At 36.0% G+C, this 17,254-nt stretch overlaps 1 protein-coding gene across 2 annotated transcripts in view; it reads right to left on the reverse strand.

The window, feature by feature from the left end:
- Nucleotides 1-221: 221 nt before the first annotated feature.
- LOC107582716 (protein kinase C-binding protein NELL2-like) overlaps nucleotides 222-17,254 on the reverse strand; it is a 43,907-nt gene continuing 26,874 nt past the window's right edge. For both annotated transcript variants that reach the window (XM_016268785.1, XM_016268698.1), the window contains exons 16-20: nucleotides 7,893-8,033; nucleotides 7,498-7,691; nucleotides 7,237-7,413; nucleotides 2,465-2,692; nucleotides 222-948 (exon numbers count right to left, since the gene is read on the reverse strand). In XM_016268785.1, coding sequence (XP_016124271.1) covers nucleotides 907-948; nucleotides 2,465-2,692; nucleotides 7,237-7,413; nucleotides 7,498-7,691; nucleotides 7,893-8,033 — 782 coding nt within the window. In that variant the 3' untranslated portion in view covers nucleotides 222-906. The remainder of the gene's footprint in view (nucleotides 949-2,464; nucleotides 2,693-7,236; nucleotides 7,414-7,497; nucleotides 7,692-7,892; nucleotides 8,034-17,254) is intronic.

Genomic DNA, 17,254 nt, shown 5'->3' on the forward strand with positions numbered 1-17,254 from the left:
AATGTGTAAAACATGAATAAATATAATGAATTTATACATACTAACATTATCTGATACACAGCTAAATAAAAAAAAGAAATAAAATTAGTAATTGGCAACAAAAATGTTTCAGATGGAATTCAGCATGTGAGATTTTCTGATACACAACTGCTCAATTAGATTTGTTAGATTGTTTTGAGTTTAATTAATAAAAAAGAACAACAATGCATCTGCATATTTTTCAATGGAAACCTTTTATTTCACCATGTCACAATAGTGCACCGAGCCATTGAAGGAAACAAAACATCAATTTGACAGAAGGTGCAACATAAAATCATCAAAGTAAAGACAGAATTCAAAAGACTTGAGAAACAAACATTAAATTAACTATTCACAACATCAAGATCATATTTTCCCAGGGAGGGAGCGGAACAACCATTAATACTGAAAAAAGTAAACTCTGGTAATACCTGTAGGTCAATTACAAAGGATTTTACCATGTCTGCAGTCTGTTGAACCCATCAAGCACAAAACACTGTTAACCTTTATTTTTCAATATAGTTTTTATATTGAAACCTGAAAATTGAATGGAATTTGCGACCTCTTTATCTGAATATTGCGTCATGGTTTCCGATGAAAATTGATAAACGACAAATAAACATCTTATCAAATGCATCAAGCAAATCTGAAACACTGTTCAAAGCTAAAACAATTCGGTTTTCTGATAGTTACTTTATCTTTTGTTATGAGTGACTTAGCTATCTGTATATTGTTTATGTTAAAATACATGTGAGGATTTGGTATAAAATGATCTTCTGAAGGGGATGGAACTGTACAGAGAGCCGAGACAAAGAGGGGGAAAAGTAAAACAGACAATAGGAGAGCGAGAAAAGAAGAAGTAGTCAGACATTTTGCCTTTGAATAGGACTAAAGGCACAAAGGGTCCACAGAGCAACAGATGTGACCATTCTGTAGAGAAAAAGAAAGGGAGGGAGGGAAGGAAAAGGAAGGTGACATTAGTCAAAAAAGAAAAGCAGCCAATTTGACACCCTCTCAACCATTTCCATACTGTATGTGTGTAATGCATTAAATAAGCATCAGTACAGCCTCTCATGATTCATCTTTCGGCTAAAATGTTGCCTTGGCCAGTCACATAAGGTGCTTTAATAAGTAGATGAATTATCTCCTGTCCCTGAGCACTGTTCTTTATTCCTGCATTCATCTCATTCATCTCACAGCATCTGGGACTGTTTTCTCTGAGCTCAGCTGGATTGTCCATGTTTCTTAGCTATCTGTCTATTAATGATTTACCCCATAATTTAGAGAGGATTTATTAAAAATGTTTTTTCATTACAATTTATATTTTCTAAGAAGCCCCAATCATGACATGCTAAAAATAAATATGTATTGAAGCCCATTTCTGCAGTGGAATGAAAAAAAGGTAATTGTGGCTTTTTATCTCATACGTCAAACTTTTTTCCCTGCAGTTCTGAGTTTATATTAAAAGTCAAAATTGCAAGATATAAACTGTGACTTACTTTCTTGCAATTCCAAGTTCACATCTCGTTTTCCCCCCAGAATTCTGAGTTTACATAGCACAATTCAGTTTTTTTGTTCTGCTGCAGAATTAAAAAAATAAAAAAGGTAATAGTGAATTTTCATCTGACAACTCTGACTTTTCTTCTCAGACCTGCAAGTTATAAACTCACAATTGCTAGTTAACATCTTGCAAATTTGACCTTTTTCACATTTTTTTTTACAATTCTAAATTGCAAGACATAAACTCAGAATTGTGAGATGTAAATGCAGAATTGTGAGACAAAAAGGTCGCAATTCATTTTAAATTTATTTATTTTTTTAATCCTGTGGTGGAAACAAGCTTCCAAAAATATCTAGTTTAGTTTTATGTAATTTGATGCCAAGGCAAGAAAACACAAAGTATAGTGTTATAAATGTATATTACATTTTAAAATAAAAAACTTTGCTAGATTTACAATGCTAATAACCGTGGAAACGTGTCAACACAGTCTGTGAAAAAGGTCCATTAATGATACCTTATCATAAAGTTTCTTTGATTTCTTTCAATTTTTCAAAATTCTAAACCTTTGTTTATTTCCATGTTTAAATTAGGTTTTAGGGGTCTCTATTCAATGGGGTCTCAGATTTTTGGATCTCACTGTAAGTGTTTTATGAATAATATTTATATGCACCAAAACAATAAATAAAATATGTGACTGGGCGCACGACCAAAAGCATTTGCCTTTGACTGAACTGGTATTAAAATGTTTAAAAATGAATTAGCCAGATGTCCATGAAACCCTTAGCGGGCATGTGAAAGCTGTGTTTGTTTTATGTGAAAGGATCCAGCTTAAAAATAATGACAACCACAGGGGTTTATGTCTAAACACTCAATAATAAATAAAGTGCTTGATCTTGGTGATTTGCAACGTGTGTGTCTGTGGATAGTTATGTAAGTGTCAAGTACCTTGCACTGGCAGAGGGAACACTCCGTGCCGTGTTTGGTCCAAGCGGAGCCGCTGAAGCGAGTGATCCCGTAATCATCCACGCAGGTCTTGGTGATGTCATTCTGAATGGTATCGGCCAGGCAGGGGTCCGTGATGCAGCGCGGACAGCACTCGCCCTCTGGAACCACTGTAAACTCACAGTCAGCCACCGGCGCACACGATATCGGCCAGCAGTCCACTTCACCCCTCTGAGAAACACACAGAGAGAGACATATTTCAGTCCTATACAGAATAGAATCAATATTTTCGCAGTTCCATTTAGTGAGGCTAGTAGCATATAAATTACACACTTCCGCTTTAACAAGCTGCAAATCACAAATACTGTGTTGCGCTTACTGATCCAGAGAGGAGCGTGTAATGAAGGATCGATACGACACTCCTAGGTCAGAGCTGGGTTAATATAGTCACACACAGGGTTCTGTTTCCTCCAGTATTCTTTAAAACTTTGAGTAACATCTGCTAGACTGCAGGTGATGTGTCAAAATATATCAAAGCTTTGATCCTTTTTGGATGCTTTCCACAGGTGCAAGGATAAAGTGATGTACTTGGAATGACAAACATAAAAGTGTGTGAAGGTCAGTCCGAACAAACACTGCATGGTAAGTGTGAGTATGACAAACAGAGAAGAAACTCGTCTAGTCTATCCAGGGACAGAATGAGTAGATCATTTGCTTAATATGGCAGCTGGAAGTCCCGCCTTTCAGTTAATATAAGTCAATTCACTTTGTGAGGCGTCACTTGTTTTTTACTCTATGATGTGCATGTGCATTAGCCAAGTGGGGGAAAAAACTATAGAACGTTTAAAAGAACAGCATTTATTTGAAATGTAAATCTTTTATTATTATAAGTCTTTACTGTCAGCTATGATTAATTTATTGCATCCTTGCTCAATAAAAGTATTAATTTCTTTCAAAAAACAAACAACCAAAACAACAACAAAACACATACTTCCAGGACAGCCTGCAATTTTAGAGTTCATGAATCAAGTAGTGATCTTCAGTTTTTGGATGAATAATTCTGTGTCAAATCATTTTAATGAATCTGTTGATCTATTTCTGGTCTAAATGATTCGGTTACAGATTGGACTAACCCAATTCTTGAGTTCAACTCACTGACTCAGTGTTTTGGTCAGTAAATAATGACTTAATGACCCTTTTTTGGGTTTGTCTTTTATGTGAATTTAGAGTTGATCTGTGCATTATTAAAATCCTTTCCTTTTGTGTTTCAGGGAAGTTACAGGTTTGAAACAGGTTTACATGATGATTAATTTTTGGGGGTGAACTGATTGCTGAGTTTCGCTGCAAGAAAACATATTTTTCAGATTACATCCTGAATCAGACTGAGCGGGTTACGTAGACCTTGATTACAAGGGGAATGCCGATATTTATCTGAATGTGTCTCTCTCCCCTCTTGGAGTTTTCCATTCCGGAAACATTCTTTGTTCCTCACACTTTTGTATTCTTAAAATACAAAGCATTCTTCCTGCCCCATTCTCTCTTTTTCGGTGTCTCTTCCTCTCTTTCAAGTTCTGTGCTCTTTTTACTTCACAGGGAACAAGGAAAAAACTAATGAGAAGGGATTCGAAGAGAAAAAGGAGTTGAAAATGACTAAAAGAAAGCGCTGACTGAAAGAGAATGTGATAACAGTCCGACGGTATAAGAACAACATAAAAGAGACAAACAAAAAGCAGCTGTACTGAAACCTAATAAAATTTCAATATGGCCATGCAAAACTGGCTCTGTTTGATCATGTTCCTTTCTCAAAACTGGTTTAAAGGACACAGATTATGCTTGTCTAGGATTAAAAAGAGCTTTCAATTGAGAGTCAGTTATTGAGCAATTAATCCAGAGCCTGGCTTTAGCATTAGCCTGGAAAACAAGCCTTTCGTCTGTTACACTGTCCACAACTGTCCAGAAGTCTTTAACAGAATTCATTATGTTAAGTTTAAGTTTCATTAAGGTTTGCAGTCCTAAACCCTGAGGAAAAACGTCATTCTCTGTAAACTAAAAAAATCTCTCAGACAGAGAAAATGTGAGCTGGGAGCCTGGCATGTCATGTGAAGATCCGCTGACAAGTTTAGGAGCCCTGTTTGAACCCATTGTCAGTTCAGCAAATACTGCAGTAAGGATTTTCACAAGAGAGACAGATGGAGTTAGCTGGACTTTGTAATTCAATTCTTCTCAGAGTGCAAAAAGTTCTGCATAAAGAAAGAAAAAATGGCTATTGGATGAAAGTTCAGTGCTGGACCACACAGCACACATGAGGGAAAAGCACCAGAGGGGCTGAAAACGGCATTGTTCAAGGTTTGGCACAAAACTTCCTGACTGAGTTATTGCAGAAAGTTCCACTGTGACCAGCAGTTTCAGTCTCTGAGTCCAAATCTAATACACAGGGAACAGAATTTTGGGGGTGAACTGATTGCTGAGTTTCGCTGCAAGAAAACATATTTTTCAGATTACATCCTGAATCAGACTGAGCGGGTTACGTAGACCTTGATTACAAGGGGAATGCCGATATTTATCTGAATGTGTCTCTCTCCCCTCTTGGAGTTTTCCATTCCGGAAACATTCTTTGTTCCTCACACTTTTGTATTCTTAAAATACAAAGCATTCTTCCTGCCCCATTCTCTCTTTTTCGGTGTCTCTTCCTCTCTTTCAAGTTCTGTGCTCTTTTTACTTCACAGGGAACAAGGAAAAAACTAATGAGAAGGGATTCGAAGAGAAAATGAGTTGAAAATGACTAAAAGAAAGCGCTGACTGAAAGAGAATGTGATAACAGTCCGACGGTATAAGAACAACATAAAAGAGACAAACAAAAAGCAGCTGTACTAAAACCTAATAAAATTTCAATATGGCCATGCAAAACTGGCTCTGTTTGATCATGTTCCTTTCTCAAAACTGGTTTAAAGGACACAGATTATGCTTGTCTAGGATTAAAAAGAGCTTTCAATTGAGAGTCAGTTATTGAGCAATTAATCCAGAGCCTGGCTTTAGCATTAGCCTGGAAAACAAGCCTTTCGTCTGTTACACTGTCCACAACTGTCCAGAAGTCTTTAACAGAATTCATTATGTTAAGTTTAAGTTTCATTAAGGTTTGCAGTCCTAAACCCTGAGGAAAAACGTCATTCTCTGTAAACTAAAAAAATCTCTCAGACAGAGAAAATGTGAGCTGGGAGCCTGGCATGTCATGTGAAGATCCGCTGACAAGTTTAGGAGCCCTGTTTGAACCCATTGTCAGTTCAGCAAATACTGCAGTAAGGATTTTCACAAGAGAGACAGATGGAGTTAGCTGGACTTTGTAATTCAATTCTTCTCAGAGTGCAAAAAGTTCTGCATAAAGAAAGAAAAAATGGCTATTGGATGAAAGTTCAGTGCTGGACCACACAGCACACATGAGGGAAAAGCACCAGAGGGGCTGAAAACGGCATTGTTCAAGGTTTGGCACAAAACTTCCTGACTGAGTTATTGCAGAAAGTTCCACTGTGACCAGCAGTTTCAGTCTCTGAGTCCAAATCTAATACACAGGGAACAGAATGACAGTGGAGTTTATTCTAAGCATTGAGCATTTGTGAATGCTTACTGTTTGTTAAAGAGGACATATTTCACACTTTTGCATCATATTCTTTACCTCAAGTCCAGTTATTTACTTCGAGTCCAGAAAATGTTCCAACCCTCACTCTGACTATCAGGCTGTTTTTGCCAATTTACTTATGAACAGCTGAACAGCTGTTGATATATAAATGTGGGTGATCATAAGTTAAAGAGCTCTCATTTCATAGACGGTAAAAATGTTCCAAAAATAGTTTCCAAATAGTTTTAAAAAACTCCAAAAATGGTTTCTAAAATATTTTTTACTTCTACGAATATTACGAATTATTGTTGGTGTTATTATTATTATTATGATTAAATATTATACAATTGAATAATGCACAAATAATAATCATATACAAAAGTCTGAGAACATGTTAATTTTTAGTGTAATTATTTTTAAATGTACATAAAAAAATGTAGAACAAAAAGTATGTTAAAAATATTTAAGAATGTTTAAATATATTATTTTTAAATACATAATATGTATAACAGATTATTTAAAATATTAAAAAATATGCATATACCTAAATAATAAATATTAATAAATACTTTTTTTGACATTTAAAATATTACAAAAATATAAAATAATATAAAAAAGACTACATTTACCTCATATTATATAATTAACTTTATAATTAATGCACAAATAATAATCATATCCAAAAGTATGCAAACATCTTAATTTTTAATTACATATTTTTAATTACATATTTTTACATTAAATTTATAAATATAAATATTTATTTTTTGATATTATATATAATATTAAGTATTAAGTAATATTAAATATAACATGACATTTAATAAATTCCAATACACAAGATGCTATTTGGAACATTCTCAGATCATACTATATGAACCATTAGGTTTTATAATATATCAGATTCATTAACACATTTTATAATGACAAAAAATATATAGAAATGCATGCAAAATAAAAGCATTTTTACAATTGGTCTCAAAAAGAATGTGGGCCCCACTGTTTGAGATATTTCAATAATCGTTTTAATAGAATCTTTTCTAATGTTCTTTAGCAATAGTTCTTCCAAATGTCGACCATATACTACATATTAGATAAAAAATATATACTGGCAGTCATAATGTATTACCACATCGAGTTGGCATAACATGCTGCCACTCACCATGCATTGGCACTGCTGGCAGTTCTCCACCCAGGTCTCTCCATTACTGTACGCTAGCAGACCGTTCTGATGCAAACACTGAGAACTCAGGCGAGGATCGCATTCAGGACAGCACAACACATCCACCGTGGGATTCTCACAATCACACACCATCCGTCTACACATCACCAACCCTGACTAAAACAGGAGAGAAAGGTGGAGACTGAGTAAAAAAAAACAGTTTTATTTTGACTACAATTCCCATCAGCCCCTTTGTCTCACCTGACAAGAGCAGACCGAGCACCTGTCATCATCCAGCACCCAAATCTGCCCATTGTGTTTCACCTTCCCATCGTGGGCGCAGTCGCCCGTGCAGTTCCTACCGTGTGGGCAGCGGCAGTCATAACCTCCGTCCACGTTAAAGCACACGGTGTCATTAGCACAGCTGTGCCGCCCCATCTCACATTCATCAATGTCTGCCATGCAGAAACAAAGAAGACACCAAAGACAAAGTAAATAACTTGTTAAATCCAAGCAGTCACGATTTATCTGGTTAGCATGACCTAGTTAGCTGGTGTATGTCGTAACTACTGACACACACCATGCTGAGTGCAAAATATATCTCTCTATATTGACTTCCATTCAAAAGATGCACTGTTTCATTCGAAACACGTTACCTTCACATGACTCTCCATTGGCCGAGAACATTCCGTTGTCATGGTAGCCATCGCGACACTCGCAGTGATACCAGCCAGGTAGGTTGACGCAAGTGGCTCGACTGTCACACTCCACAAATCCATCGGAGCACTCGTCGATGTCTAAAGAGACAAGGTGGAGAAATGCATGAGAAAACCCAAGAAGTGTTCAGAAAAAGCGCACAGTGTCACTCTAGGTGAGCACAACTGTACCTGAATGATGTCAAAAGTCGTCACACATCACGAGAAAGAAAAGTATGATCTGTTATGGTATTTAAAGCCAGAAAGACACTTAAAGATTGTATGTGTGTGTGTGTGTGTGTGTGTGTGTATATATACAGTATATACTGTGTATATGTATATCTATATCTATATTGTGTGTGTGTGTTTTATTTATTACATTATTTATTTAGTTTTTCTTTCTATTCATCAAAAAATCTTGAAAAAAATCTGCACGACATTAATGATAATAATACATGTTTCTTGAGCACTAAATTAGCATATTAGAATGATTTCTGAAGGATCATGTGACATCGAAGACTGTTTGAAAATTCAGCTTTGCCATCACAGGAATAAACAACATTTGAAAATATATTAAAATAGAAAACAATTATTTTAAATGGTAATATCATTTCTCAATATTACTGTTTTTACTGTATTTTTGATTAAATAAATGCAGCTGTGTGCGTATGTGTGTGTGTGCGTGTGTAAAATATGCTCACAAACAAGAATAACAAAGCAGAAAATGTTCGATTAAATACAATACAATGTTAATCTATCACCATAATTTCATGAAAAAATAAAACTGCCATAAAGTGTGTATTCTAATGTTGAGTTATGCTCAAGCGTGTTGTCCTGTTTCCACAACCTTTTCAAATTCCTAAATGGGTGCAAATCTACATAAGTATATTTGATGTCTGTCCTCACACCAGACATAAAGGAAGGGGGACAAATAGAGCTTTTTCCATGGGCGTCTTGAAAGGAGCGTATCCAACATCTGTTGATAATGATGCTCTTCAGAATCTATTCAACTTTCAGTGCTTGTCCTTGGATTAAACTCTCACAGAAAGCTACACTGAGCGCCCCTCAGACCCAGCTAATTCAATGACAACTTCAGAATGGCATACTGGGAGAGAAATTATTTTGTGAATTTAACCTTAGGCTACCGAATGTGTTTCACCTCACCCATCTCATTAGATTGTTAAGAGAGAGGTGTATTACATTGTACTTCAATGCCAAGTTCAATGTCTGGAGTGAAGGCAAGACTGAGTAGACAGGGTAAAACAAAAACCCGATGAATATTGTGTGTTTGTGGGTGTGCGAGAGAGAGAGAGAAAAAATGTATGTAGCCTTGAGAATCTTTGTGAAAGAGCACAGAAAATGAGAAACCGCCTAAAGGACCTTTCGAATTAGGTTTGCAAGTGTTGCATGTGAGCATTGCATGGGCTGAGAAATCTTTAGGGATAATTCCCTCAAAAATGTAGAATTTTGACAAAGATGTGTAAATGTTTATTTTAAATGTAATTCATATTTGCTTATATTTAAATATTGCACATTAAAAGCTTAACACTGTGCACATCTGCACATATTCAAAATTCATATTGCATTAATTGAATCTGGGGTCATTAATGGAGGGTTATTGTACATTCGAGTTTGTAAATGATGACAGAACATTCTTGTTTTGGTGAACTGTCCCTTTAAGAAAACATTCTGTGGTACATTTTATCATAAGTGGAATGTCTGATGTGAGAATTTTTCATGGAAGGGTTCTGAATATTTTTCACTCCTCTGACTAAGATTTCCACACTTTTTCTAACGATTTCACTTGCCTAACACTAAATCCCCCATCCCTCAAAAACAAAGAACGGCGAAAATAACACAAACAGTGCTGAATAATACATAGATGTAGGCAGTGCTGATGACATTTATTCATTTTCTTCCTTGAGCACAAACACACACTGCACTCATCTCCCTCCGAGGAAAGGCTGGCATTTGTGCTGTCAGTAAGCAGTAGCGAGTATTGATTGACTGTGTATTCACGGGCAAACCCCCAGGGTTCCCACTGTCCTGCAGCCTTGCCACTAATTTGTCACGGAATGTCACAAGTCAACGGCCCAATACACAGTCTCCATCTCATTTGTTCCATTTTCAGCATTTGGGATCCTCATATATTTTCATTTGTTTGCAGTAGTGAGTTTTAAAAGTTCAGTTTAAAGGAACAGTCATCACGGCCTTTTAACATTAAACCATTGAGTTTATCCAAAGCATTATAATCCATAATAACGCTTCGTCCAGAGACAAAGTCCATCCCCTGTTTTACCTCTCACATCAAAATAAAAATCCACCGACATATCTGTTTAGAACAATTTTGGACTTTAAGTTCAAGTTTCAAGTTTAATTTATTCATAAAGCACATTTAAAACAACCTTGGTTGACCAAAGTGCTGTACAAAATTGTGTAAATCCATCACCAAAATTAAAATAGACATTCACAAGACGTTGAAAGCACAAGAGTACAAATGGGTTTTTAAAAAACTCAGACACTGTGGTCGCTGTACTGATAGATAATGGCAATTTGTTCCATAACTTGAGGCCAGCTACTGCAAAGGCTCTGTCACCCCTGCATTGCACTCTAGATCTGGGTACCTGTAGCAGATGACTGGTTTGTGATCTGAGCAATCTGACTGGATTGTGTTCAGTAATCAACTCCGAAAGGTATTGAGGAGCGAGATTGTTTAACGCTTTGCACACAAACAACGACATTTTGAATTCAATGCGATAATAGGCAAACGGGCAGCCGCATTTTGGACCAATTGAAGTCTATGAATAGATGAGACAGGCAGCCCATGATACAGCGAATTGCAATAATCAAGGCATGATCAAACAAAAGCATGCATTACAATCTCAGAACTCTTCCTACTTAGGAAGGATTTAACTTTCGTGCCTCTAAAACCGATGCAGCGCTCCAAGCGAGACTATGGTTAACAACATCAAACGCAGAGCTAAGATCTAACAGCACTAAAGCTGTAGTATTACTAGCATCAGTGGATATTAAAATATCATTAAAACTTTCAAAAGGGCAGACTCTGTGCTGTGTAGAGTTTTAAAACCAGACTGAAAAATATCAGAAATACCATTACTATTCAAATGGTTTTGTAGCCGCGTAAATACAATTTTTTCTCAAATTTAGATAGAAATGGCAGGTTAGAGATTGGTCTAAAATTTGAATAAACTACAGGATTGGACGAAGGCTTCTCAGGGTTCAGTGACACAGAGGCTAGTTTAAAACAATCCAGGACAGTCCCTCTCAAAAGACAGTCGTTTATGATATTCACTAAATCAGGTCCGATAGTGTCAAAAATGTGTTTTTACAAATTGTGAGGGCAAAACATCATGAGGAGAAAAGGTGGATTTTAATATTAGAGTGATGTCTGTAAAGAGACTAATTCAAATTCACTCCATTGAGTGGTGGATCAGATGGGGTCTGGAAAAGAATTAGCCTTTGTAGATTAATGAGCCCGGCATAAACAGTGCTTGATCTGTGCATATTTCTCTCCTGATTCAGATTAGACAACTTTTTCACTGGAGAAAGCAGAATTATGGATATAGGACTCAAATTTTTGTCGGAAGCAAGGTTTGAAGCTAAAAACGTCTTAATGATTATTATGGATTATGAACTCAATGGTTTAATGTTAAAAGGCCTTGATGATTGATTTGTTTCAAACACACACTTGTGGATTATTGTGATGGTTTTATCAGCTGTTTGGACTCTCATTCTGATGGCACCCATTCACTGCAGAGGATTCATTGCTGAGTGAGTGATGTAATGATACATTTCTTCAAATCTGTTTTGATGAAGAAACAAACTCATATTGGATTCCCTGAAGAATGAGTGAATTTTCAACAAAATTTCATTTTAGGATGAGCTATTCCTTTAAAAAGGCACAGTTTATTTTGATATAATCAAGAGGATTAGGGTGTATAATATACTAGTAGAACAGGCTGAACACTTCCCGAGTCAAAGTGCCAAGTAAAACAGATTATCCAATCCCATGTGTGCAGACGGGAATAGTTATGGGTCCACAGTCAAATCCTCAAGTCAATTTCATCAGGGACGATTCTTCAAATGATAAGTCATCAATCCACTCAGTCCCTTAACGTCCCGGCTGTTCCCACTCAGCTATCTCCTTCATCTGCCCTGCTTTGGTTTTTTCCCCCTTCCCTTCATCCCCCCCCCCTCCATCCTCACACTAATGAACAGATTCACACCCACTGCTGGTTCTCACTGGGGAGCGCGGCACTGTAGAAGGGCCTCGATGCAAACAAGGGTGTGTGCATGAAAGCCTGGTCTCATTCTTACTGTTCTCCAACAGGAAGTTCAAAAGCACACCTTTTCTTACTGAGAAGGCAGATAGCAGATTCTCAGAGTTTCCCCAATAAAAGTGGCAATTCAGAGGAAAGCATTATCTTTAAAGTAGAACTGAATTGCTGTTCATAACCAGGCCCGTAACCAGCTATAAGGCCACCGAGGTACGGACCTCTGTAAATTTTTCATGTTCAAAAATAAAATTTGTTCTTTGAATGACTCATTTGCTGTTAAACGCCTCATATGAATGCCTGCATGACATGTATAATTCAGTTTAGACAGTTTTCAAGAATGTTTAGCGTCCCTGTTATGAAAATGATTGCTGCGAGAAGCTGGTGGAGTGAACGAGGCTTGAGAGAGTTGTGAGTGAGGGCGAGGGCGCGAGCGCAGCCTCCATATTGCCAGATGCAGCTATTATAAGCATTTTTGGACTTGTCTTTTCCACTTAATTTAACACTTTAGAAAGTTAATAAAGTAGGAAGTTTCAGTTTAGAGTCAGCGATATCTTTATCTTATCTTATAAGCAAAAGATTGCAAATAATTTCAGTTGATTTATTATTTATTTTTAGTTTATTTTAGTATCAATACCTGGCAACACTGCATCGCTGGCACTTAAACTGAAAGCAATCAAAAAAAGCACATGAACAGGTTTTTGCTGACAGGATACGACATTCGGTAAGGGAAACGCAAAAATTATCATGATATTATCTGTCATAAACTTTATCAATGCTGTCAAAAAAAGTAGCAATTAACACTAGTACACACAGATCTGTAGAACAAGTAGGTTACAGAATGAAATGAAATACGCAACCCCCCCCAACCCCCCATCATCCCATTTAACAATTTAAAATAATATATTTAACAATTGTAATAATTATAATGGAAATATTATATATACTGTATTGTAAATTAAAATATACACAAAATAAATATGTAATACATACAAAATATATATAAAAAGTAAAACATATTTTATAATTATTTTACATTCTACATAATATTATACATTAATTTTCAGTGTTAAGCAAGATAAATAGTAAAGGAAAGATGCTCAACAACTAAACACTAATTAGCTCCACCTCATTAAACAGATTAATTATTTTATTTAATTAATTAAAAATGAAAATATTATGTTGTATTATAAATTTAAATGTACAACAATATATGAAAAAATAAATATATAAAATAAATATAAATATTTAAGTAATATAATAAATATAATAATAATAAAATACATTATAATAAATATAAAATATATAATACATATAAAATATATTTAAATCTAGTTTGTTTTGTGTTACTCTGATTATGATAAAATTGAGGTCTATGTTGCACAGTGAGGGAAGACGCTCAACAGCTAAACACTAATTAGCTCCACCTCATTAGACATGATGAGTAATGCCTTGGAAAACACGAACCCAATGAAGCAGACATAATCATAGCACTTAAATAAACATGGAGGAGTTTTATCGGCAGACCCAAGCAGCAGTTGTTTTGAATCTCTTTGTACACATAATGTTATGCTCCTCCCTGTGGGACTGTCTCACTAGAGCTTCTGAAGATATTCTCATTCAAATTTAATAGGGGTAGGGCTCCGTTCTAGCTTTATATTATGAGTAAACACTTCTCGAGACTCCCATCCTGGCGCAAAGACACAGTTAGGGAGTTCAGCGACAGACCGCAGGCATTTTTTTCCACAAGACTGCAAGTTGAAGGTGCTTACATCCCCTTGCTATACACCCATCACATAAAGAATTAACAAGTAGCCTGCAGAAGCGTCTTGTTTAAGAGGAAGGACCCCCGAGCCCAGGGCATTTAACCCCTGAGGACCAGCTGTAATTGGGTTTCCTTTATGAACAGAGCATGTGTGAAGCATCTGAGCCAATCTGATGGATAATACATGGTGCCAATCTTCTAAGAGGTAAGAGCTGAAATATGAAAGAAAATGCGACTCCCTACAGTCTCCATTTCAGAGGAAGATAAAAAGAGAGTGAGGGAGAGCTTCCCGCACAGCATTTTGATTCAGAAAGCATCTCTGCGACAGGATATTTGATGGAAAAGACAATTCTGAGTCTTTGTGCTTCAGTCGATTACTCTCATTTAAAAACAGAATAACAATAAAAACACAATACTCATCTAATTATTCCTCTATTTTACCGGGAGAACAATATCCCATGAACTAATGGATTGCTTTGTATTTACAGAACTGGTAGGGAGTGTTACCGAAGTTGGCCATATACGCCAATGTCAAGCTGGCATTGATAGAAAAAAAAAGAGAGAGGCTTACCGAAAAAGACGGAGAGTTTAATAATGCAGTTCTTTTAGTGGAGGGATAGGAGGTTTCAAACGGACGGAGAACAGACTTTTCTTTGCCTCTCATGTTTGTTTGTGCAATATTTATCCTCTTTGTGATTTTGTCATAACATTTAATTTCCTCTCAAAGGAAGAAAGAAAAGATGAGGGAGAAACCATGAGGGATTACAGATGGCTAAGCGCACCAAACAAGCATAAAGCACATAATCTATCACTCTTACATACAGAAAAATGCCACAACACCCAAAAACGATGAGATCTCCTTAACATAAATAAAAGTTTTTTTTTTTCCCCCTTTGGAAAAAAAACTTTTTTGGTCCATTTTCTTTTGGTAATTTCTCTCTGTAATTCACAAATTCATGTACAAATGAACAAATGAACGTACATTTACAACCAAACGAATAAACAAATGAATAAAAATAACTAACTAATTAAATAAATAAATGAAATTGAAATAAAAATCTGTTTTTTGGGGGGTTTCAAAGTCTTAATAAATATTTATAATTTTTGTAAAATTTAAAAAAAATATAACAAAATCTGGGTTTCAAAATCTAATTTAAATGTGGAAATAAGAAAAGACTAGGATTTCAAAAAAGGTCAAACAAAGAAATGTCATGACGAAATTAAGAAATGTTTATTATTTTTATCACATGGTTACATTTTTTATTTAAATTATTATTATTTTTAATAGATATTATGAACTTAGTAGAACGTAGTGTTTTTTGGGGGTCTTAATTTGGTCTAAAGTTTTGTCTTTATTTCTCTGTAAAACGTTTATCTATCTTTGTATTTTTTTTTTTTTCAATTTAGCTCTGTAATTCACAATAAATAAAACAACCAAAAAACAAACAAACACAACAAACAAATAAATAAATAAAGCATTTTGAAATAACTGTAAGGCTTTATCATGTTTATTAAGCTGTTTCCCTTTGTAGATATTTTAAGCTTTTCATTCTTGTGGAGACATTCGGTCCCCGCAATGTAGGCAAAACCTGACCCACGTAACATAGCTGAGAGCTTGTCTGTGTGTCAGCCAGTTCTGCCTCCAAGAACGGTGAGTCAGGCGTTCAGCACACACACAGTGTCTCGAAAACCACACCTCAATCTTCTCTCTATCTCTCCACCAGCTGTCTCCTTTAGTCCCCATGCCTCCTAATTTCCTCTCTCCTCACTCCTCTTTTTCTCTTTCCCTTCATCATCCCTCTGTCTCTCACACATAGGAGCGAGTGGGTGTTGGACCGGTTTGTAAAAAACTAACGGCAGATCCCCCGCTGGGTAACGTCGAGCAAAAGGTTCTGAGTTGTCTGTCTCTCTATCTCAAACACACACACACACCGATCCCCAGAGCCATAAAAAAGCCTCATGTCCATCTCTTTCTGCTGTTCCAGAGTTCAGTGGCTCGCTTGAAACTGTACCTGCCAACAGAAGCCTGTCTCAATCTCTTAATCATTATTTTTGGCTTGTTTTTGAATTAAATTTTGAAGCATCCTTTAAACCAGTGCTGGGTGTTACTTTAAAAAGTAATGAATTACTAATTACTAATTACATCATCAATACTGTATTTCTGCAGTATATTTATTGTCATTCATGCACATATGCTTTGTATTACCACAAAGTTCATAAACAACATTCTGATATTTTATAAACTAAATTCTTATAGCTTAGCATCTGATAGTAGATCAGGAAAAGCCCAACGTAAAATGCGTACATGTTTATGTAAAAAATAACACGTTAACTAATGTTATTTAGCTGCTTCAGATCGTGCTGCTCTTCTGAGGTAAATTTCCGGCTTAGTCCTCATAGCAAGTCTTCTTCCAAAAACTATGAAAAGTAGATGACTCTTGATTTTTTTTTTTTTATCAATTTTTTGTACCTAGGTGATTACATTTGCGTGCTGGTATGGCTGGAGAGATGGGAAAGACTGACTTAGTAATGCGTTACACCCAACACTGCTTAGCACTACGTGGAAATAAAGTTGGTGTAGAAACCATTTTCAATCAGAAATTGCTAGTACATTTCACAGTTAATTACAAAGAAATAGCAAGCAACACATTCAATGAAATTTGCAAGTAGAAAAACAGAAATAGTATTTTCTTGTAAAATGTACTCATGATATTTTTTTAAGACTTCATTTTTTGTTTTAATGGAAAAACACAAAATACTGATTCCAAAATTATTATTTTTCTGCAGTGTTCATTTCTGCATGTACAACTGCACCAATCCAGGGAGAACTTGTCCACACCACGACAAGTTTTCAGTGTCAAGTAATTTTCCTGTCAACACTAAAAGTGCAATACTGTGTGAAGCCACAAAATCACAGCCCTTCAGAACATATTTCATGTTTAATATAAAGCTATGAGGTGTGTGCAGGGCTTGTCAACGCAGTGTAACAAAAACAAACAAAGTGACAGGCAAAACGCCTTGTCGTGTGTCACTTGTCGTGATTGATTAGGACACAAACTGAAATTACATGGAAGAGATGTGATCTATATCTTGATGCTTTCATGGCACATTTGGTTAAAACACGTTGTCGGGGAAACAGGTGACATCTGTCTTCAGAATCAGACATACATGTATTTAAACTGCAATGACACTTGTTTCACTTCTGTGTGTGGGGGGGGGGGGGGGGGGGGCGGCAAAGGAAGGCGGAGGTAGCAGAAATGTAA

Source organism: Sinocyclocheilus grahami, unplaced genomic scaffold (assembly GCF_001515645.1).
Source record: "Sinocyclocheilus grahami isolate Dianchi unplaced genomic scaffold, SAMN03320097.WGS_v1.1 scaffold1.1, whole genome shotgun sequence".
NCBI lineage: Eukaryota > Metazoa > Chordata > Actinopteri > Cypriniformes > Cyprinidae > Sinocyclocheilus > Sinocyclocheilus grahami.